Source organism: Chiloscyllium plagiosum, chromosome 12 (assembly GCF_004010195.1).
Source record: "Chiloscyllium plagiosum isolate BGI_BamShark_2017 chromosome 12, ASM401019v2, whole genome shotgun sequence".
Classification (NCBI taxonomy): Eukaryota; Metazoa; Chordata; class Chondrichthyes; order Orectolobiformes; family Hemiscylliidae; genus Chiloscyllium; species Chiloscyllium plagiosum.
The window spans coordinates 40,894,384-40,916,955 of NC_057721.1; the positions used below are offsets into that span (position 1 = coordinate 40,894,384).

A 22,572-nucleotide genomic window follows, 5' to 3' on the forward strand; every position below is an offset into this window, starting at 1 on the left:
ACCATGATGTTGTTGATAAATCCATTTGTGCTCCTGAATGGAAATTGGTAAGTTGGTTATTTCTAAGTAACATGAACATAGAATCGGAAGCTGTTATTAATTACATAGAAATTATACTCCCCCAACAAAGTGTTTTCTGACTAATGGTACACCATGTTGTTCATGCTTCATACACGTCTCCTTCCATCGACTTCACCTTCCCACAGTGGTACATCCTATTATAGTCACTGTCTCCACCACCACCACCGCTCAGCAGCAGTGTGTACCATCTACAAAGATGCACTGCACAAATATACTAAGTTGCCTTAGACAGCACCTTCCAAATTCATGGCCACTTCCATTTAGAAGGGCAAGGGCAGCAGATACATGGGAGCACCACCATCTTCAAGTTCCCTTCCAAGTCACCAACCATCCTGACTTTGGAATATATTGCCGTTCCTCCGGTGTCACTGGGTCAGAATCCTGGAGCTCCTTCTTAGAGTATTTAAATGTCACTATACCTCAAGATGGCAACAATTCAAGAAAAGCTGGTAATGAGTTGCCTTAAAGTACAATTAAGGATGGGCAATAAATGTTGGTCGAGCTAGCACTGGCAACATCACAAGAACAAATCAAAGTTTTGCTTCTCAGTGCATTCAGCTGGAATGACATAGACCTTTCAAATGTGAGGTTTTGAATGTATTGTTGGATTTAAGGGATGCAGTTTTAATAAACACATGGGACTTTGGCATTTTTCTAAAGTACAGCAACTTTCTACCCTTCCTCAAACCTGCAAACAACAGTATTATCAAACACCGTTTTCCACAGGCATGGACTAAGCTGTTAGCCAGGTGATGAAGCTTGACAAATAAGTTTTAAAGCGTTTATGATGGGTGGAAAGAATGTTGAGGAGGTGGAGTTTAATGCAGGAAATTCCAGAGCTTAGGACCTTGCCATCTGGCCATTGATAGTTGAGTGATTACAGTTGAGCTTGCCCAAGATTCCAGAATTGGAAGAGTACAGTTACCTAAGAGAGTTAGGTAATGTGGAACTGCAGGTTCATGGTGGGGAATTAAGAGTGGCATTGCTAATCAGGGATAGTTTCACAGCTGCAGAAAGGGAGTGCATGGAGGAGGGTCTGTCGACAGAGTCAGCATGGGTTGAAGTCAGAAACCGGAAAGGAGCACTCACTTTATTGGGAGTTTTCTATATGCCCCCCAGTAGCATCAGAGACACAGGAGCAGCTTGGGAGGCAGAATTTGGAAAGGTGCAGAAGTAACAGGATTGACTTCAACTTCCCTAATATTGATTGGAACCTCCTTAGTTCAAATAGTTTGGATGGAGCAATTTTTGTCAGGCGTGTCCAGAAAGTGTTCCTGATGGGCTAACTAGAGGGGATGCCATATTGGATTTGGTGCTTGGCAATGAACCATGCCACGTGTCAGATCTCCTGGTGGGAGAGCATTTCGGTGGTAGTGATCACAAATTCCTGATTTTTTGTTATAGTCATGGAGATGGATAGGAGCAGACGATATGGGAAAGTATTTAATTGAGGGAGGGGGAAATTACAATGCTATTAGGCACTAGCTGGGAACTGATGTTCTCAGGGAAATGCATGACTAAAATGTGGAGGTTGTTTAGGAAACACTAGCTGATAGTGCTGGAAAGGTTTGTCCCACTGAGGCAAGGAAGGGGTGATAGGTGACAGACCCTTGGGTGTCAAGGGATGTGGAACATCTAGTCAAGAGGAAGAAGGAAGCTGACTTAAGGTTGAGACAAGGATCAAAACATGGCTTGAGGGTTACAAGGTAGCCAGGAAGGAACTGAAGAATGGACTTTGAAAATATAGAAGGGGGCATGAAAAAGCTTTAGCAGGTGAGATTAAGGAAAATCCCAAGGCGTTCTACACTTATTTGAGGAACAAGAAGCTGACCAGAGTGAGGCTAGGGTCAATTAGGAGTAGTGGAGGGAACTTGTGCCTGGAGTTGGAGGAAGTAGGAAAAGCCCGTAATGAAAACTTTGTTTCAGTATTCACTACTGCGAGGCACTTTGACGTTTCTGGGGACAGCATGAAATAGGCTGCTATGCTAGAACTGGTTGGTGTTAGGAAAAAGGATGTGTTAAAAATTTTGAAGAACATTGGGATGGATAAAAACCTTGGGCCAGATGGGATATACCTAGGTTACTAAATGAAGCGAGGGAAGAGATTGCTGTGCCTTTGGTGATTATCTTTGCGTCTTTACTGGAGTAGTGCCAGATGATCGAAGGGTGGCAAATGCTGTTCCCTTATTCAAGAAAGGGAATAGGGTAATCCTAGGAATTACAGACTAGTCAGTCTTATGTCAGTAGTGGGTAATGTATTGGAGAGGATTCTGAGACAAGATTTATGATTACTTGTAAAACCATAGTTTGATTAATAGTCAGCATGGCTTAGAGAGGGCCAGGTCATGCCTCAGAATCCTTTATTGAATTCTTTTAGGATGTCACAAAACATGTTGATGAAGGTAGAGCAGAAGATGTGGTGGTACATGGATTTTAGCAATGTGTTTGGTAATGTTTCTCATGATAAACTTCTTCAGAAAGTAAGAACATGAACATAGAATAGGGAAATCTGGATGTCTGGTGGTAGTAGATGGAAAGTATTCAGCCTGAAGCTCGGTGACCAGTGGTGTTCAGCAGGGATCAATTTTGAGATCTCTGCTCTTTGTGATTTTTATCAATAACTTGGATAAAGAAGTGGAAGGGTGGGTTAGTAAGTTTGCCAATGGCACAAACATTCGTTGAGTTGTGGATAGTGTGGAAGACTGTTGGAGGTTACAATGGGACATTGCCAGTATGCAGAGATGAGCTGAGAAGTGGCAGATGGAGTTCAACCTTAAATTGTTAACGCCTTCATTTTTGAAGGCTGAATTTGAATGTAGATTGCAGAGTTAAAGGCAGGATTCCTGGCAGTGTGGAGGAGCAGAGGGATCTTGGGGTTCACGTCCATAGATTCCTCAAAGTTGCCACCCAAGTTGTTAAGAAGGTGTATGGTGTGTTGGCTTTCATTAGCAGGAGGATTGATTTTAAAGAGGTGCAAGGTTTTGCTGCAGCTCTATAAAGCCCTGGTTAAGCCGCACTTGGAATGTTGTGTTCAGTTCTGGTCATCTCTTGATAGGAAGGATTTGGCAATTTTAGATAGGGTGCAGAGGAGATTTATCAGGATGCTGCCTGGACTGGAGGGCATGTCTTCTGGCGAAAGATTGAGAAAAGCCATAGCTCCCTCGTTGGGGTGAAGAAACATGAGAGGTGACTCGATAGAGGTGTACAAGATGATGAGAGGCATAGGTAGAGTGAATAGTTTATCACAACTGGGCATAACTTTAAGGTGATTGGTGGAAAGTTTAGGGGAGATGTCAGAAGTAAGTTCTTTACATAGGTGCATGGAATGCACTGCCAGCAGTAGTGGTAGGGTCAGATACATTAGGGACATTTAAGTGACTCTTGGTTAGGCACATGGGTGATAGTAAAAGGAAGGGTATGTAGGTCAGTTTGAACTTTAGAATAGGATAAAAGGTCAGCACAACATAGAGGGCTCAAGGTCCTATACTGTTCTGTACCCTGCTATATGGAGGGGTGAAACACAGCCTTGTTGCTTAGCTGGGAACAGGTCAGCGTGTGTGATAATGGCCAAATGTGACTTGGGTAAGTTAGCATAAGGGTAGCTTTTGTTTTGGGTATGTTTGAATTAAGTTTGTTGCATTGTTTGCTTATCTGAATCCTGTTACATATTCCCTAACTCATAGAGTCATAGTGATGTACAGCATGGAAACAAACCCTTCGGTCCAACCCGTCCATGCTGACTAGATATCCCAACCCAATCTAGTCCCACCTGCCAGCACCCGGCCCATATCCTTCCAAACCCTTCCTATTCATTTACCCATCCAAATGTTGCAATTGTACCAGCCTCCACCACTTCTTCTGGCAGCTCATTCCATGCACGTACAACCCTCTGCGTGAAAAGGTTGCCCCTCAGGTCTCTTTTATATCTTTCCCCTCTCACCCTAAACCTATGCCCTCTAGTTCTGGACTCCCCGACCCCAGGGAAAAGGCTCTGTCTATTTATCCTATCCATGCCTCTCATAATTTTGTACACCTCTATAAGGTCACCCCTCAGCCTCCGATGCTCCAGGGGCAACAGCCCCTGCCTGTTCAGCCTCTCCCTGTAGCTCAGATCCTCCAACCCTGGCAACTCCTTTGCTCTTGAGGCATTAAGGTTAATTTGGTGTATGCAATATGTCATAAAAGTGGTGTGTTTGATTGCTTTATTTCACTCTACGTATTCTCAAAACCAAAGAGTTTCTTCCCTGTCACAACGTGGATTAATGTGATTTTAGAAAGTGTCCACCATTGCCCAATTAACAATAGTTAGAGATGGGCAGTGCACCATCTCCCGAGATCAAATCATTAAACACTGGATCTTGTGCTTGGTAATGAACCAGGCCAGGTGTTTGATTTAGTGGTAGGTGAGCACTTTGGAGAGAGTGACCATAATTCAGTTGATTTAGTTCAGTGATGGAAAGGGCTAGGTACATGCCACAGACTAAGAGTTATAGATGGGGGGAAGGGCAACTATATTGCGATTAGGCAAGACTTGGGAGGCACAGAATGGGGTAGCAAAATGCAGAGGATGGGTCAGTCGAAATATGGAGCTGGTTTAAAGAACAGATTTTGCGTGATCTTGATAGGTATGTGCCTGTCAAGCAGGGAGGAAGTGATAAGGAAGGGGAACCATGATTTACTAAAGAAATTGTATCTCTTGATAGATGGAAGAGGGAGGCTTATGTGATGTTGAGACGAGATGGTTCAGATGAGGCGATGGAGAGTTACAGATTAGCGAGGAAGAATTAAAAGAGAGTGTTAAGAGGAGCACGGAGGGGACATGAGCAGTCTTTACTAGGTAGAATAAAGGAGCACCCTAAAGTTTTCTATAAGTATGTGAGGAATAAAAGGATGATTAGGGTAGGAATAGGGCCAGTCAAAGACAGCAGTGGGAAGTTGAGTGTGGACCCTGTGGAGATCAGAGAGGTGCTAAACAAATATTTCCTATCTATTTTCACTCAGGACAAGGAGAATATTGTAGAGGAGAAGACCGATATGGGCTATTGGACTAGAAAGGATTGTGGTTACCAAGGAGGAGGTGTTATCAATTCCTAGAAGGTGCAAAAGTAGATAAGTTCCCCTGGGTCAGATGGGATTTATCAGAGGATTCTTGGGAAGCTAGGGAGGAGATGGTGGAGTCTTTGGCCTTGATCTTTGAGTCGTCATTGTCTACAGGTTTAATACCAGATGACCAGAGGATTGCAAATGTTGTGCCCCTCTTCAAGACGGGCAGTAGAGATGACCCAGGTAATTATAGACCAATGAGCCTTACTTCTGTTATGGGAAGGGTTTTGGAAAGGATTATAAGAGATGGGATTTATAATCATCTCGCAAGCAACAATTTGATTGGAGATAGTCAACATGGTTTTGTCAAAAGCAGGTCGTGTCTCAGAAACCTCATTGAGTTTTTTGAGAAGGTGACCAAGCGTGTGGATGAGGAGAAGGCAGTTGATGTGGTGTACATGGACTTCATTAAAGCCTTTGATAAAGTTCCCCATGGTTGGCTTTTGGAAAAAATGCGGAGGCATGGGGTTGAGGGTGATTTAGCAGTTTGGATTAGAAACTGGCTTTCTGAAAGAAGGCAGCGAGTGGTGGTTGATGGAAATATTCAGCCTGGAGTCCGGTTACTATTGGTGTTCCATAGGATCTGTTTTGGGACCACTGCCGTTTGTCATTTTTATAAATGACTTGGGTATAGGTGGATGGATTAGTAAATTTGCAGATGACACTAAAGTCAGTGGAGTGGTGGACAGTTTGGAGCAATGTTGCAGGTTGCAGGGGGATAAACTGCAGAATTGGGCTGAGAGGTAGCAAATGGAGTTCATTGCAGATAAACGTGAGGTGATTCACTTTGGGAAGAATAACAGGAAGGCAGAATGCTGGCTCAGTGGAAAGATTCTTGGTAGTGTGGATGTGCAGAGGGATCTTGGCGTTCATATGCATAGATTCCTGAAAGTTGCCACCAAGGTAGATAGTGCTGTTAAGAAGGCATGTGGTGTGTTAGGCTTTATTGGTAGAGAGAGTGAGTTCCGGAGCTGAGAGTCATCCTGCAACTGTACAAAACACTAATATGGCCTCACTTGAATATTGTGTACAGTTCTGGTCGCCCCATTACAGGAAGGGTGTGGAAGCATTGGAAAAGGTGCAGAGGAGATTTGCCTTGATGTTGCCTGGTCTGGAGGAAAGGTCTTATGAGGAAAGAGGGACTTGGGTCTGTTCTCATTAGTGAGAAGGCTAAGAGGGATTTAATAGAGACATACAAGATGATCAGAGGATTCGATAGGGTGGACAGAGTTTTTTTCCTAGGATGATGATGGTTTGTAGGAGGGGGCTTAGCTGCAAATTGAGGGGTGATAGATTTAAGACAGATGTAAGGCAGGTTCGTTACATGGTGAGATGTAAGGGTGTGGAATGCTCTGCCTGCCAATGTAGTTAACTCAGCCAGATTAGGAGCAATTAAACAGTCCATGGATAAGCATTTGGATGATGATGGGGTAGTGTAGGGGGATGGCCTTAGATTAGTTCACAGGTCGGTGCAACATAGAGAGCAGAAGGGCGTGCTCTGCGCTGTATTGTTCTATATTCAATGCTTTCCTTTTCAGTTGGTCTCATGGTTAAACCCTGGTTTGCTTTTATCTGCATAAATAGTGATTCAAAGCTCTCTCAATTGTTTAAGTGGTTAATTCAGCTATGACTTTGTAAAGCTATAGTACGCAGTTTGCTCCTGCAGGAGAAAGTGAGGACTGCAGATGCTGGGGATCAAAGCTTAAAAATGTGTCATTGGAAAAGCACAGCAGGTCAGGCAGCATCAAAGGAGAAGGAGAATCGACGTTTTGGGCATAAGTCCTGCAGTTGAAAGCAGCAACATCATGGGCGGCACGGTGGCGCAGTGGTTAGCACTGCTGCCTCAGTGCCAGAGACCCGGGTTCAATTCCTGCCTCAAGCAACTGTCTGCGTGGGTTTCCTTTGGGTGCTCCGGTTTCCTTCCACAGTCCAAAAATGTGCAGGTGAGGTGAATTGGCCATGCCAAATTACCTGTAGTGTTAGGTGAAGGGGTAAATGAAGGGGAATGGGTCTGGGTGGGTTGCTCTTCAGAGGGTTGGTGTGGACTTGTTGGGCCGAAGGGCCTGTTTCCACACTGTAAGTAATCTAATCTAATCTGGAACTGAAATAAATTGTATTGTAAGCTTTCGGTGACCCACAACTCGTCACACAACGGTAATTTTAGGCATGTTGCTTCAGATTGTTTTCAAAAGGTCCTGTTCTTTTTTAGATTTAATTGTAAGCCAGAGTTGAATAATTCATATTTCTGCAGAACCAAATGTGCAGCTTTGTAAATATGTACTTCACAGCAACAGTAGTAGTTCTGATTGTAAATTGAATTGGTAACAGGATGGTGAGACCCAAGTTCTGGAATATTGGGCATTCGGCCATATCAACACAAAATACCTACAATGTAGAACTGGCTTTTCAGACTCCTTTCCTGACTTCAGTATACTTATATAGTGGCTTGGCTTCAAGAATCATTTTCAGAATGAAACAATGTCAGATAATTCTGGAAATGCGTAGATTAGTTAATATCTTTAAAGGAAAAGCACTGGCTATCATTTTCAATGTAAATTGTTGAACTAGTAATGGAAAAGATTTATAGTAGAGTTGATGGGGAAGGAACAGCAAATGTTTCAGTTAATGAGGAAATTGATGATCTGGATGGCTTGCAAAGTGCTCAAAGGAAACTTTATAGATGTATAACATTTTTAAAGACAGTAGAAAGTCATTAAATAAAAATTAGAGTGTGAAAATAGCTAATATGCATTTTTTTTAATGGATGCAAGTCCTCAAAGCTAACTGGTAGCTGTTTCCTTTACAGAATCACAGAGGACTACAGCACAGAAAAAGGCCTTCAGCCCATTGAGTCTGCACCAGTCAAAAACATCCATTTTAATCCCATTTTCCAGCATTTAACTGATAACCTTATGTCTTGGCATCACAAATGTGCAGCTAAATATTAAATACGATAATTAGTCTGTCGCATAATTTGTCGGGAGATCACTCCTCAGTAAGGTGCAGCATTGTTTATTATCATCTCAAGTGCACAAGGAGTTTATGCTGCAGCCCTAGCTGCTTAGGGGCCCTAGCTTATCCTATTCCTGTTTAACAAGGGCTACTCAATCTGGTAGTTTGTTGAAAAGCTGGGGTTTGTCACAGGTTGTGGAAAAAGATCTGCAGATATAGAGGTCTAAAATGATAGTCTGTGAATACACAGCAAATGGTTTCAGTCTTGTCAAGATGAAATAATTGTTTTAGTAATGAATCTTAATAAGCCTCTGTCAAGGAGTTCTTGCATTTAAAAAACAATGATTCTAGTTTGTGTTTATGGGCTGCAGGAGTCTGTATGGGAGAGCACTTGTGCATTGCACCTGCTGAGTGACACATTGACTAGGTGTGTATCAAAGGAACCCTTAATCTGGACTTTCCTTCCCTTTCTCCTTGAAAATCTAAGGAGTAAACATGACAATGATTAATTTTGTTGCAAAGTACTCAATGCTAGTGTTTCTTTTAAAATAATTTAAGATCATGTATTTAAGACAAATGTCCGTCTACTACATAGAGTCATAAATGTACAGCACAGAAACTGACCCTTCGGTCCAACTTGTCCATGCTGACCAGATATCCCAACCCAATCTAGTCCCACCTACCAGCACCTGACCCATTAAGACAAATGTCCGTCTACTACATAGAGTCATAAATGTACAGCACAAACTGACCCTTCGGTCCAACTTGTCCATGCTGACCAGATATCCCAACCCAATCTAGTCCCACCTACCAGCACCTGACCCATATCCCTCCAAACCCTTCCTATTCATATACCCATACCGGTGCCTTTTAAATGTTGTAATTGTACCAGCCTCCACCACTTTCTCTGGCAGCCCACTCCACACACCCACCACCCTCTGTGTGGAAAAAGTGGCCCCTTCGGTCTCCTCTTTATCTTTCCCTTTCATCCTAAACCTATGCCCTCTAGTTCTGGACTCTCCCACCCCTCAGTCTACGCTCCAGGGAAAACAGCCCTAGCCAATTCAACCTCTCCCTATAGCTTGAATCCTCCAACCCTGGCAACATCCTTGTAAATGTTTTCTGAACCCTTTGGAAACCAGAACTGCATGCAATATTCCAAAAGTGGCCTAACCAATGTCCTGTAGGTCTCTGTGGTCAACAATTAATTGTACCATCTAATTGCAAGCTTTTACTTGATTAACAAAAGCGACTCAGCATTTTTGTCCCCCGAGTGTGAACATGTGATTTTGTCTAAAGAAGGGTGGCCATTTTTCTAAAATTAGTAAACTGCTTGAAATGGAGGGCAGCAACAGCGATTCTTCTTTACTGTTTCACAGAGATGTGCATGTTGCTAGTTCACCCAGCATTTTATTGTCCACACTTAACCACCTTGAAGTCAATGGTGAGTTACCACCTCTCATTCTGTAACTCCAGTGGTTGGGAACACAACATATTCTGGAGGCTTATTTTCTGAAGAAAGGTTGGCCGTGCTAAGCGAGCTGCCTCTGAAGTACTCTTTTAAAGGTAATTGAATATTCTGCATCCAGTGATTGCACTTCAGTATGGCTCATTAAAATGATTCAGGATGTGCTGAAAAAGATGCAAGATATATATGATAAACTTGGTCTGAGCGAGAACGAGTCCAGCTTTCTTTATTCCTTGTGCTGAGTTCAGCGGTTGTGTTGCTACATTAGTTCCTCCTGAGCTTGAACAGAATAAATGTATGTTATCCAAGCCTGTATTGTCAAATCACCTACTGAAAGTCTACATTTTGTTTTTGCAAAGCAAAAGTTGATCAAACCTAACCATTGGTGAATGCTATAGGATATAATCAGAAGTGACTGGTCTTGTTGTCGGCTTCTGAAACGCATTATTGACAATTGTGAGCCAGGAAACTAACTTTTTAGATCTTGTTTGTTTTTTTTTACCCAGAATTGTACGTGCACAGAAATGAATCTCAGAATTGGCACTAGAATTATCAGCTGAGAAACGCTGACTTTGTTGGAAGCCCAATCCATGCTTTCCCAAAACACTTTGAGCTTGATTTGCAATAACCTCAGCAGATATAAATAGATGTTCAGAAAAAGTTCAGCAGTCTGGGCACAAATCTTTGTCAGTGTATTAGTGTACACATTTTTTTTTTAAAGAGGTTTCAGTTGGAAGCCTTCAGAACCTTTCAGTTGAGATAAGAAAACTGATGTGCTGAATGTATAGAATCCTTATAGGACCATCTACATGTTGACATAAAAAGCTCTTTTGTATGCAGTTTCAAGAAATCTGCTCCCTCTAAACCCTTTTTACTACAATTATCCCAATTAATTTTGGGGTAGTTGAAATCCCCAAGTATAATTCCATTTTTTATTATTAGTTTTAAACTCTTGTGAATTGACTACATATCTCTCACCATTTGCCTACTGTCTTTTTGGGCATGGGCTATAGTACATTTCTAACAATGTAACTGCTCCCTGTTTATTCCCAATGCCTACTCTCAACATTTTATCTGAATCGTTTCAAGATGTCATCCCTCCTTTTACAGTAATTCTCTAATAATGCAGCACCACCTCCACTTCTTTTGCACCCTCACCTGTTCTCTCTGAAGATCCTATACCTTTGAATGTTAAGTTGCCAGTCATGTCCCTCCCTTAACCACATCTGTGATGGCAACAATATCAGAGTTCCATGCCTCAATGTACACCCTTAACTCATCTGTCTTCCTCTAGTACTCCTGAAATTTAATGTTGGTCATCCGGTGTCACCTTATTCCTTTGAGACACCACTTGGTTGAACTTGCCCTGCCTTGGTTCCTTTTTAAGTTATGCCATGTTACTATGGAACTAACTCACTGACCCTTACCCATGCTAACTAAACTGGTTTAAAATTCTTTCATGTAGCATTAGCAAGCCCTCCTTCAAGGATATTAGCCTTATTCTAATTTAGGTGCAGACCATCCCAATTATAGAAGTCCCATCTTTCCTAGAAACAGCCTCAGTGATCTCAGAATCTAAAATCCCCTCTTCCTGCACCAATTCCTGAGCCATGCATTCACCTAATCTATTAGAATCATAGAATCCCTAAACTCTGGAAGCAGATTGTTCAGCCCTTCGAATCCATTGAGCATCCTGCCCAGATCCCCTTTCCTACCCTCTCCCTGTAACCCTACATTTCCCACCTAGCCTGCATATCCGTGGATGCCTGGCAATTTAGCACAGTCAAATCCACCTACCTTGCTCATCTTTGAACTGTGGGAGGAAACTGGAGCTCCCGGAGGAAACCCATGCAGACACTGGGAGAATGTGTAAACTCCCCACAGACACTCATCCAAGGGTGAAATCAAACTTGAGTCATTGTGAAGCAGCAGAGCTAACCACTTAGCCAAGATGTTGCCCTGATTAGTACATACCACTGGGAGTAATCTTCGATTACAACCTTTTGAGGTCCTGCTTCTTTAATCTACTGCCTAGCTCCCTGACTTCTTGATACAATACCTCGTCCTTTGTTTTACCTATGTAGTTGGTACCAATGTGTACCACTCCCTCTGACTTATCACCCACCCCCTTCAGGATGTCCAGTAGATGTTCAGTGAAATCCCTGACCCTGGCACTAGTGAGGCAACACAGCAGTCCTATATCTGTGGCTCCAGTGATGCCTATCTGTTCCCCTAACTAATGAACAAGTCCAACTCAGTACTGCACTCCTGACCTGTCCATCACCTTTCCCATCTATCCGCTCCACCCTCCTCTCTGGCCTATCACCTCCCTCACCTTCTTTCTATCGCATTCTCAGCTACCTCCAACCCCACCCCCTCCCATTTATCTCTCAGCCCCTTGGCCCATAAGCCTCATTCCTGATGAAGGGCATATGCCCAAAACGTCAATTCCCCTGCTCCTCGGATGCTGTCTGACTTGCTGTGCTATTCCTGATGAATCCTTACTGGGAATAAGAGCTGGAATTGTTACTTTGATTAACTGTCATCCTTTTTTCCTTGTGTTGTCTATGGTGTACTGTTGTGCACTGCTCAGGTAACCATTTGTTGATTGAGAAACGTTTGGAGTAGGTTATGCAATATGTTTATTTGCAATTTAGGATTTCAATCTGCAGTTGTAGTCCTAATCATGAAGCCATTTCTCTTTAAAGATCGAATGTATTTTAATTTCCTGAGGTGGGATAGATGTTTAAAGGAAAGAGTGATGCAAAAGATCTTAAACGTGAGTGAACTGACACAACTTTAAATTTTATTCATAAAACTAAATGTACAGTGGCTCAATCAAATTGAAAATTGCCTACAATTAAGCAACACATTCGTTTTGAATGTTCTTCAAGACTTTTTTAAATCTTAAAGCATTTGTTGAATAACTGCAAGTGTCTTCAAATGGATACAATGTTTTACTTAATTTATACTCTCTATAGTGCTTCCTAAACATTTTGCAAATGTGACGTACTAATTAGCTCCCTCCTTTCCCCATCCCACATCATCTTACCCAACTGTACTGTGCACAGTCTGTCTTTCTCTGAGTCACTGTAATCAGCTTCAACGTCTTTCCCCCCTGTTGGTGTGGTTGACAGATGTACCTGCAATTCCTAGTTTGTCCCCAGGGAAAGGAAACTGAGGAAACAGACAGGAAGGAACAATAAGTTTGAACAAAGTTTGAAGGAACCATTCACTGTCCAGGCTTAGCCATCTCATCACCTGGCACCAATTCAGTTGGTCCTAGGCTATTTTAATACCAGAAGTGATGCATTTGAGAATTGCAGAGACAACTGCAAACATTCATACCTTGCTTTTCTCGTTGCATGAGAGGCTGTGGTGTCCAAATACACAAGCATGACATTGTCTGGAACCAGGACAATGTTGACAATATGTATCAACCCCTTAAAACATGGAATGGTTGTTATTCCTGGTTCTGATGTCATATGCGATAATATTTGAACTGATTCATTGAAAACTGTTGCTAAATGAAGGTCTCCAGGCATTCTGTCATTTTCAATCTGCTTTTCAACTGGGGTTTTGAAAACACTGTATTTTAGAAGAACTATTGTATATTTGCAAGTAGGTAGAAGTAAGTGGATTGCTGTTTTTCCAGCTGTTTATAAGTATGCAGCCTTATTTTACAACAGTGTTGACTGTGATCATGGCTGAAAGAAACCTGCATAGGTAAGCATCTCATGTTTGAGAAAACTACATTATGGAACAGGGAATTAGTGTAACTTTTTGAAGTCCGAAAATTCTTTTATTGTACTATATGAAATTTGGATTGGATAATTTAATAGTTACCGATCTAGTGCTATTGCTTCTTTTATTTAGAGTCTCCAGTGGTTTTGTTGGAAATTTATTTTGTTTCTCTACTGTGAAGTTTTGACCACATGGTGTCACTAAATCACATGTTTTGTGTGTGTGAATTTGCACTAAAACAACAATATAAAATTAGTTATGTTGTAACCTTTTAAGGCAGTTTCATATTACAAAAAAAAGTGCAAGCTTTAGGCCATCAGCACAATTGATATATTTTGATCAAACAAAAAATATAGACTATAATAATATAAAATGCTCGAAATAACTTGCAAATCTGGAAACAAAAAACCCCCAAAGAACCATGGATGCTGGAAACCAAACAAGAGCAGAAATTGTTGGAAAATCTCAGCAGATCTGCTATGTGTGGGTGGAGAAAGCGTTGATGTTTCAAGTTCAGTGACCCTTCAGAACAATCTGGAAACATCTGTGGGGAGAGAGAGTTAAAGTTTCAGGTTGTGACCTTTCATTAGTAATTGCATGAATTCTGATGAAAAGTCATAAATCGTAACATTTGCTATTCCAATTTTCCGAGATGCTGCCAGACTTGCTGAGTGTATATTTATGATTTTGGATCTTTGAATTTTTCCCCATTGTTAATCCCCTTCCAAATCAGAATAAAATTGTGCTTTTGAAAGTAGTTGAATTTGTGCAAAAGTGGGCTAATTGTTTTAAATCTCAAGTTTCGTTCTGCTCAGAGTTATCATACAAGATTCAATAATGTGATTACATAGCAGCAAAAGACATTGGAATAAATTATCTTGTTCGGAACAAAATTGCAATCTTCGGGTGCAGGAGCAGGAGATACATATTTGGCCAATTGATCATGGTTGATCTGTTCCTCAACTCCATTCTCAATTCAGGATGTTGTGTGTCTTGGAGGAGAATTTGCAAGTGCTGGTGTTCCCAAATGCGTGCTGCCCTTTGTCCTTCTATAAATAAGTTGTGGGTTTGGAAGGTGCTGTTGAAACATCTTAGCTAGTAGTTTCAGCATGTTTTGTGTAAGATTCTTTGGAGAAAGCATGTGTTCAAAATGGTGAGCAGCTTAAATAAGCTGCTTTATCAAGGATTGTTTTGAACTCCGAATATCATTGGAACTGCACTCCCTTCTTGATCTGGTGGGAGTATTTTATTTAACGTCTACTTTGTGCAAAAGCTTTGAAGGAGGCAGGTTGCTGAGCACAGCTTACTCACACTTGACCTGTGTTTTATAATCATGATATTTATTTAGCTGTACTAAAGTTCTGATTAGGTGGTGAACCCTAGGAACTTGTGTTTGGGATTCAGCAGTGATGGGTAGGTTTTACCTTGCAGGAGATTGGCTTATCAGACCAATCCTGAATGTTCTCCAGGTCTTACTGCTGGTCATGAATGCTTCAGTATCTGGACAGCAATTTCCTGGGACTGAGGTGATTCATCTCCAACAATAACATCCTCCTTTCTGTTAGCTTTGATCCTGATGAATGGAGAACTTCCCACTCAATCTTCAATGACTTGGATTTTCGATGCCACATTGTGTCAAATGTTGTTTATATACCTAGTGCAGTGTATTGAGCCCAGACTCTTCACACAGCATGCAGGCCTTCCCCAGGTTACGTTCTTGAGTTTGTCAGTTGATTTGGACAGAAGTCTGAATATAGTGCAGGACAATATAAAGTAACCGGTCTTTGTACAGAAAACGTTTGTATGTTGCATCTTTGTAACTACAGCCCTAATTTTGGGATTGTATTCAGAAGTATGAGTACTCGTAAGTTGGATGGTTATAAATGGGAGACTCTCTGTATTCACATTTATGGGGTTATTGATCACCGCTGCAGAAGGGTCGAGAAAATCTGCTGATTTCTAAGAAAATCTTACTGTGGTTGCAGCTTAGCATATACTGCATGACAGAGCAAGATCATTTGATGCATCACTTCATGCGATGATGTATATTGTGACACTTGCATGTCACACTCAGGTGTAACCTCTTAACATAGAGCAACGCAGCACAGGCATTTCGGCCCTCGATGTTGTGCCGATCTTTTATCCTACTTTTAAAGTCAAAGTAACCTACATACCCTTTTTACTATCATCCATGTACCTATCCAATAGTTGCTCAAATGTCCCTAATGTATCTGACTCTGCTACCACTGCTGGTAGTGTATTCCACGCACCCACCACTCTGAGTAAAGAACTGATCTCTGACATCTCCCCTAAACCTGCCTCCAGTCATCTTAAAATAATGCCCCCTAGTGATAGTCATTTCCGCCCTGGGAAGAAGTCTCTGGCTATCCACTTATCTATGCTTTGCATCATCATGTACATCTCTATCAAGTCACCTCTCATCCTCCTTCGCCCCAATGAGAATATCCCTACCTCCCTCAACCTTTCTTCATAAGACATGCCCTCCAGTCGAGACACCATCCTGGTAAATCTCCTCTGCACCCTCTCTAAAATTTCCACATCCTTCCTATCATGAGGTGACCAGAACTGAAAGCTATATTCCAAGTGTGGTCTAACCAGGGCTTTATAGAGCTGCAGCATAACCTTGTAGCTCTTTATATCAATCCCCCTGCTTATGAAAGCCAACACACCATATGGCTTCATAACAACCTTATCAACTTGGGTGGCAACTTTCAGGGATCTAGGGATGTGATCCCCAAGTTCCCTCTATTCCTCCACATTCCCAAGAATCCTGCCTTTAACCCTATAATCTGCATTCAAATTCAACCTACCACAATGAATCTCAACACTTTTCAAGGTTGAGCTCCATTTGCCACTTCTGAGCCCAGCTCAGCATCCTGTCAATGTCCCAGTTCAATCTACAACAGCACTTCACACTATCCACAACTCCACAAATGTTTGTGTCATTAGCAAACCTACTGACCCACCCTTCCACTTCCTCATTCAAGTTATTGATAAAATCACAAAGAGCAGAGGTCCCTGAACTGATCCCTGCGGAACATGACTGGTCACTGAGCTCCATGCTGAATATTTTCCATCTACTACCACCCTCTATCTTCTATGGGTCAGCATATTCTGTATCCAGACAGCTAGATTTCCCTGTGCCTCCTTGCTTTCTGAATGAGCCTATCATGGGGAACCTTATCAAACACCTTGTTAAAATCCATATACACCACATCCACTGTTCTACTTCATCAATGTGTTTTATCACATCCTCAAAGAATTCAATAAGGCTTGAGAGGCTTGAACAACCTCTCTCAAAGCCATACTGACTGTCTCTAATCAAGTTATGCCTTTCTAAATAATCATAAATCCTGTCTCTCCGAATCCTCTCCAGTACTTGCCCACTACTGACGTAAGACTGACTAGTCTGTAATTCCCAGGTACTAATCCAGTGGACAGTGAAGACTCCAAGATCATCAGTCTCTTCCCTCACTTCTTGTGGTAACCTTAGGTATATCCTGTCTGGCCCAGAGGACCTATCAATCTTCATATTTTTCAAAATTTCCAGAATCCTCCTTCCTAACATCAACCTGTTCAAGCATATCAGCCTATTTCACACTCCTTACAAACAATATTTTTTTTTCGCTAATGAATACTGAAGCAAATTATTCATTAAGGATCTTTCCTATCTTCTCTGACTCAAGGCACAAGTTCCTTTCACCATCCCAGATCGGCCCTACTCTGTTTGGTCAGCTTCCTCTTCTTCACGGAAGTGTAGAACACCCTGGGGTTTTCCTTAATCCTACCCACCAAGGCTTTTTCATGTCCCCTTCTAACTTTCCTAAGTCCATTCTTCAGTATCTACCTGGCTGCCTTGTAACCCTTAAGTAAGCTTCCTTTTTCATTTGACTAAATGTTCTGCATCTCTTGTCATCCAACGTTCCTTCACTCTGCCATCTGTTCCTTGCCTCAGTGGGACAAACTGATCCAAAACTCGCAGCAAGTTCTCCCTAAACGACCTCCACATTTCTGTCATGCATTTCCCAGCGAATACCTGTTCCCAATTTATGTTTCACATTTCCTGTCTAATAAGTTTGTAATTCCCCCTCTGCCAATTAAATATTTTCCCATACCGTCTGCTCCTATTCCTCTCCATGAGTATAGTAAAGGTCAGGGAGTTGTGATCACTATCACTGAAATGCTCTCTCACCGAGAGAACCTGACCTTGTTCATTCCCAAGCACCAATTCCAATATAGCCTCCCCCCAGTCAGCCTACCTATATGTTGAGTCAGGAAGCTTTCCTGGACACCTGACAAAATCTGCTCCATCCACACTATTTGCACAAAGGAGTTTCGATCAATATTGAGGAAGTTGAAGTCACCCATGACAACAGCCCTGTTACTTCTGTAGCTTTCCAAAATCTGCTCCCCAATCTGCTGCTCCATGTCTCTGTGTTGCTATTGGAGGGTATATAGAAAATTCCCAATAAAGTGACTACTCCTTTCCTGTTTGACGTCAACCCAAACTGACTCAGAAGGCACCCTCCTCGACTACCTCCCTTTCTGCAGCTGTGATACTATCCCTGATTAGCAATGCCATTCCCCCACATAATTTACCTCCCTCCCTATTCCTTTTGAAACATCTAAACCATGGAACATCCAACAACCATTCCTGCCCCTGTGATATCCAAGTCTCCGTAGCGTGCACAAAATCTTAGCTCCAAGTACTGATACATGCTCTAAGTTCACTCTTATTCTTGACACTTCTTGCGTTAAAATATACACACTTCAACCCATCACACTGACTACAACTTTGCCTTATCAACAGTTTATCCTTCCTCATGGACTCTGCAAACTTATCTATTTGTTTACCAGCTACCCATCCCCTTATCGGTAGCTCTGGTTCCCATCTCCCTGCCAAACTGGCTTAAGCCCTCCTGAAGAGCTCTAGAAAACCTCCCTCTCAGGATATTGGTACCCCTCCAGTTCATGTGCAACCTGTCCTCCTTGTACAGGTCCTGCCTTCCAGAGAAGGTATCTCAATGGTCCACATATCTGAAGCCCTCCTTCCCACACCAGCTCTGCAGCCACGTGTTCAGCTTGCCCTCTGTTCCTCGCTTTGCTATCCCGTGACACCAATCCTGAGATTACTACTCTGCATGTTCTGCCTTTTTTTTAGCTTCCAACCTAAATCCCTATATTCACTTTTCACGTCCTCATCCCTTTTCCTAGCTTTGTCATTGGTATGGATGTGCACCACAACTTCTGACTGTCTTCCTCTGTCTTCTCTCTTCTCTTCTTTCTTCCCCCCCCCCCCCCAAAAAAAAAACTAGTGTAGACTCTGGTGTCCCTGACTCTGGCACCTGGGAGACAACATACCATTTAGGAGTCTCATTCACAACCACAGAAGCTATAGTTGGATTTCCGATTAAATAAAAGATAAAGCTTTTGGAGGGAAGAAATATTGGCTGGAGCTAGTGGTGAAGAAGTTGCATGTCAGTATCCAAAATTAAGTTTGGGAGCACTTCAATTTGCATAGTAAGGTGTCACTTTGGTATGTTAGCATATAGGTGAGAAACAAGATCTCTACTCCAAATTCTGCAACATTTAGTAAAGCAGATAAAGAAAGCTTAATGCGTGTGAACAGTCCCAATGACTTATACTGTCTACTACACTGGGCAAAAATGGCTAACCAATACTGCGGACGTTCAGTTGTTTAAATTATATTGACCACTATTTCATGCAATTTATATAGTTACTTCATGTCAAAATCTGCTGAAAGCGGAGCTATGCTTATCTGCTGTGGTGTTAAAGCTGACCAGAATGTTGCATATTTCATCCCTGTTGAGAATATGGTGCTGGAAAAGCACAGCAGGTCAGGCAGCATCGAGGAGCAGGAGAATAGATCTTTCGGGTATAAGCCCTTCATCAGGCATGGTCTTCCTGATCTGAAATTCGGATAATTGATGTTTGGATAATTGAGATTGTTCTGTAATTGCTTTTTGATTTACTGTGGCTGGGAGCAGGAGTATAAAAAAAAGTTTACATTTAATATTCACATATCAGCAAATGTTTGTTTGAGAGTGTCCTTCTAAATGATGTGGCACTGTACATCCAAATACATATTAGGGGTTATATATTAACAAATGCCATTTTAGATGACGACTGTTTCATTTTCAATGTTCAAAGTATTTTTCTGACTTGTTAGAAACACATATATGCTTTAATTAGCTTTAATTATTGTCATAGTGGAGGATATGATGGAGGGCAAAACAAGTCAGTATTTCTGCTTATTATTCATTTGAGTCAAGGCTATGATAAGTGTCTCCTTCAAATACATTTAAGACTAAGAATACTAAGTTACTTATGTTCTATTTTCAGGGCAATTAAAGCATTTCAAGAAGTGCTTTATATTGATCCCAGCTTCTCTCGGGCCAATGAGATTCACTTGCGTCTTGGGTTGATGTTTAAGGTGAACACGGACTATGAATCAAGTCTTAAAGTGAGTAAAGAATACAGAGTGATTACAGAATGTATTGGCAATTAAGGCATTTTTGTTTGCATATCAGAAAACTGAGATGCTGAATGTTATTGACTAAATCTTCAGCTTCCATGTCCCCCCCTCCCTGTTTTGTCAATTTATCATCGCTTCATTCCTCCTCCCCCACCCACCCAAAGAGAGAGTTTGTAGACAATATATTGTAAATAAATTTTCTCTTCTCTAGCACCAGCTGTCTTCATGATTATATAGGTAGTTACATAATATTGCTTATGGTTTAGGAATTATTTAAGACCATAAGATACAGGAGCAGAAATTAGGCCATTCAGCCCATCGAGTCTGCTCCATCGCTAATCATGGCTGATAAGTTTATCAGCCCCATTCTGCTACTTTGTCCCCGTAATCCTTGATCCCCTTGACAATCAAGAACCTACCTCCATCTTAAATATACTTAACCTGGGCTCCACAGCCTTCTGTGGCAGTGAATTCCATTGATTCACCACTCTCTAGCTGAAGATGTTACTCCTTATCTCCGTTCTAAAAGGTCTTCCCTTTACTCTAAGGCTGTGCCCTCTGGTCCTAGTTTCTCCCATCAATGGAAGCATCTTTCCAATAGCCACTCTGTCTAGGCCATTCAATATTCTGTGTAAGTTTCAATTAGATTCCCCCCTCATCCTTCTAAACTCCCATCGAGTGTAGACTTAAATTCCTCGATTTTTTAAGCTTGAGAGAATCCTGGACTAGAACTTTCATGTCTCTTTGCACTTCAGACTTTGGAATTTTCTCCCCATTTAGAAAATAGCCCATACTTCTATTTTTCTTACCAAAGTGTATGACCTCACACTTTCCCACGTTGTACTCCATCTGCCACTTATTTGCCCACTCTCCTAACCTGTCCAAATCCTTCTGCAGCCTCCCCATCTTCTCAAGACTACCTTGTCCCTCTACCTACCTTAGTATCGTATGAAAACCTACCCAGAATGCTATCCATTCCTTCATCTAGATCAAGAATGATGCATTCATCCCTAATGAAGGGCTCTTGCCCAAATGTCGATTCTCCTGCTCCTCGGATGCTGCCTGACCTGCTGTGCTTTTCTAGCACCACACTCTCGACTCTGATCTCCAGCATCTGCAGTCCTCACTTTCTCCTCCTCCATCTAGATCATATACATATAAAGTGAAAAGTTGTCCCAGCAGTGAGCCTTGCAGAACACCACTTGTCACTGGTTGCCATCCTGAAAAGGACTGTTTTATCCCTGCTTTCTGCCAGACAGCCACGCTTCTATCCGTGCTAGCACCTTGCTTATAACACCATGGCTCCTTATCTTACTGAGTTAGTAATTTTCTGTCTTTTGCCTTACTCATTTTTTTAAACAGGGATGCCACGTTAGCAATTTTCCAGTCCTCTGCAACCCTCCCTGATTTTAGTGATTCCAGAAAGATCACGACTAACATGTCCACTGTCTCTTCAGCTATCTCCTTTAGAACTCTGGAGTGTAGTCCATCTGGTCCAAGTGATATATCCATCTTCTAGCCATTCAGTTGTTCTAGCACCTTCTCCTTGGTGATGGCCACCATACTCAGCTCTGCAGAGAAAAGCTGTGCACTTTTTTTGACAGCATGTTGAGGTCATTTCATATTCAGCAAGGACTACAGATTTCTGCTTTGTTTTTGATTATTGACCAACATTTAATTTTAATGTTGAATTCCTGTGTACAGTTCAAAAAAGCTAATGCAAAGTAAAATATTGTATGCTATTGCAATTCTCTGTGGGATCAAGGTGGTGGCTTTATTCTATTAAAGGTTATAACTTGCATTTTCCTGTGGAGGTGAAATGGAATATCAGCATTGAAACCATTACTATTGAACAGGGTTTTTTTTACTATTTATTAAAGTTCTCTTGAATTTTTGCAAATAGGCATAATACTGTTTGTACCTTTTGCTTCCTCTTTTGTGTCCCTTTTGATAAGTTACAAGCAGTAACCGTGTAACCATGCGATGATAACTTAGTCCACCGTACATTTTTAAAGAGCAATGCTCATTGAAAGAAAATCTGATTTTTGGAGAGAACAGTATATTGAATGTGAAGATTGTGATATATGTCCTTGTGGTTAGCAATTTCAGGCACTTTAGGATACAAAATCCTGCTTTTTTAAAAATACCTGTGTTAAGAAATATGGTAGTGTGTTTGTTATGTGAGACAAAAATTATTCAAGCTTTCTTCTCTATTCTCGAGCTGATATTCATGAGTAATTTACCAAATGGTGACTTTGAATATTATTTTTAACATCAAATTTGGCTGCTGTTAACATTCTTATTGCATGGCCTTCGCAAAATTCTTAGCTAACTTTTATTATGGCTGAGTGCTCTATTTAAATATCTTGGGGTGAGGAAGCAATTTATTATTATTGACTAGAAACTTAAAGGACCAGTCATGACCACAGAAGCCTAGCAGAAACTAGGTACTTTGTAATTAGTGGTATATCTCCTGAACCCTCAAAACTACTTTGCCAACTACAAGGCCGAAGTCAAGAGTATTATGAAATATTCACTGTTTGCCTGGATGGTTGCAATGCAATAACACTTTTCAGAAGGTCAACATTTTGCAAGATTGTGTTATTTAGTGCACCAACCACTGGTTTCCATATCCACCCTATCATGATTGATGTAGTGTACCTGCAGGATGACTTAAAAGACAGTGCAGCAATAACATTACCCTGGT

The 22,572-nt window shown here is 41.5% G+C and overlaps 1 protein-coding gene across 3 annotated transcripts in view; it reads left to right on the forward strand.

Annotated features, from left to right (window-relative positions):
* Window positions 1–22,572, forward strand: part of kdm6a (lysine (K)-specific demethylase 6A) — a 236,360-nt gene that overhangs the window by 69,541 nt on the left and 144,247 nt on the right. For all 3 annotated transcript variants that reach the window (XM_043700865.1, XM_043700863.1, XM_043700864.1), the window contains exon 6: window positions 19,733–19,853. In XM_043700865.1, the coding sequence (XP_043556800.1) occupies window positions 19,733–19,853 (121 nt within the window). The remainder of the gene's footprint in view (window positions 1–19,732; window positions 19,854–22,572) is intronic.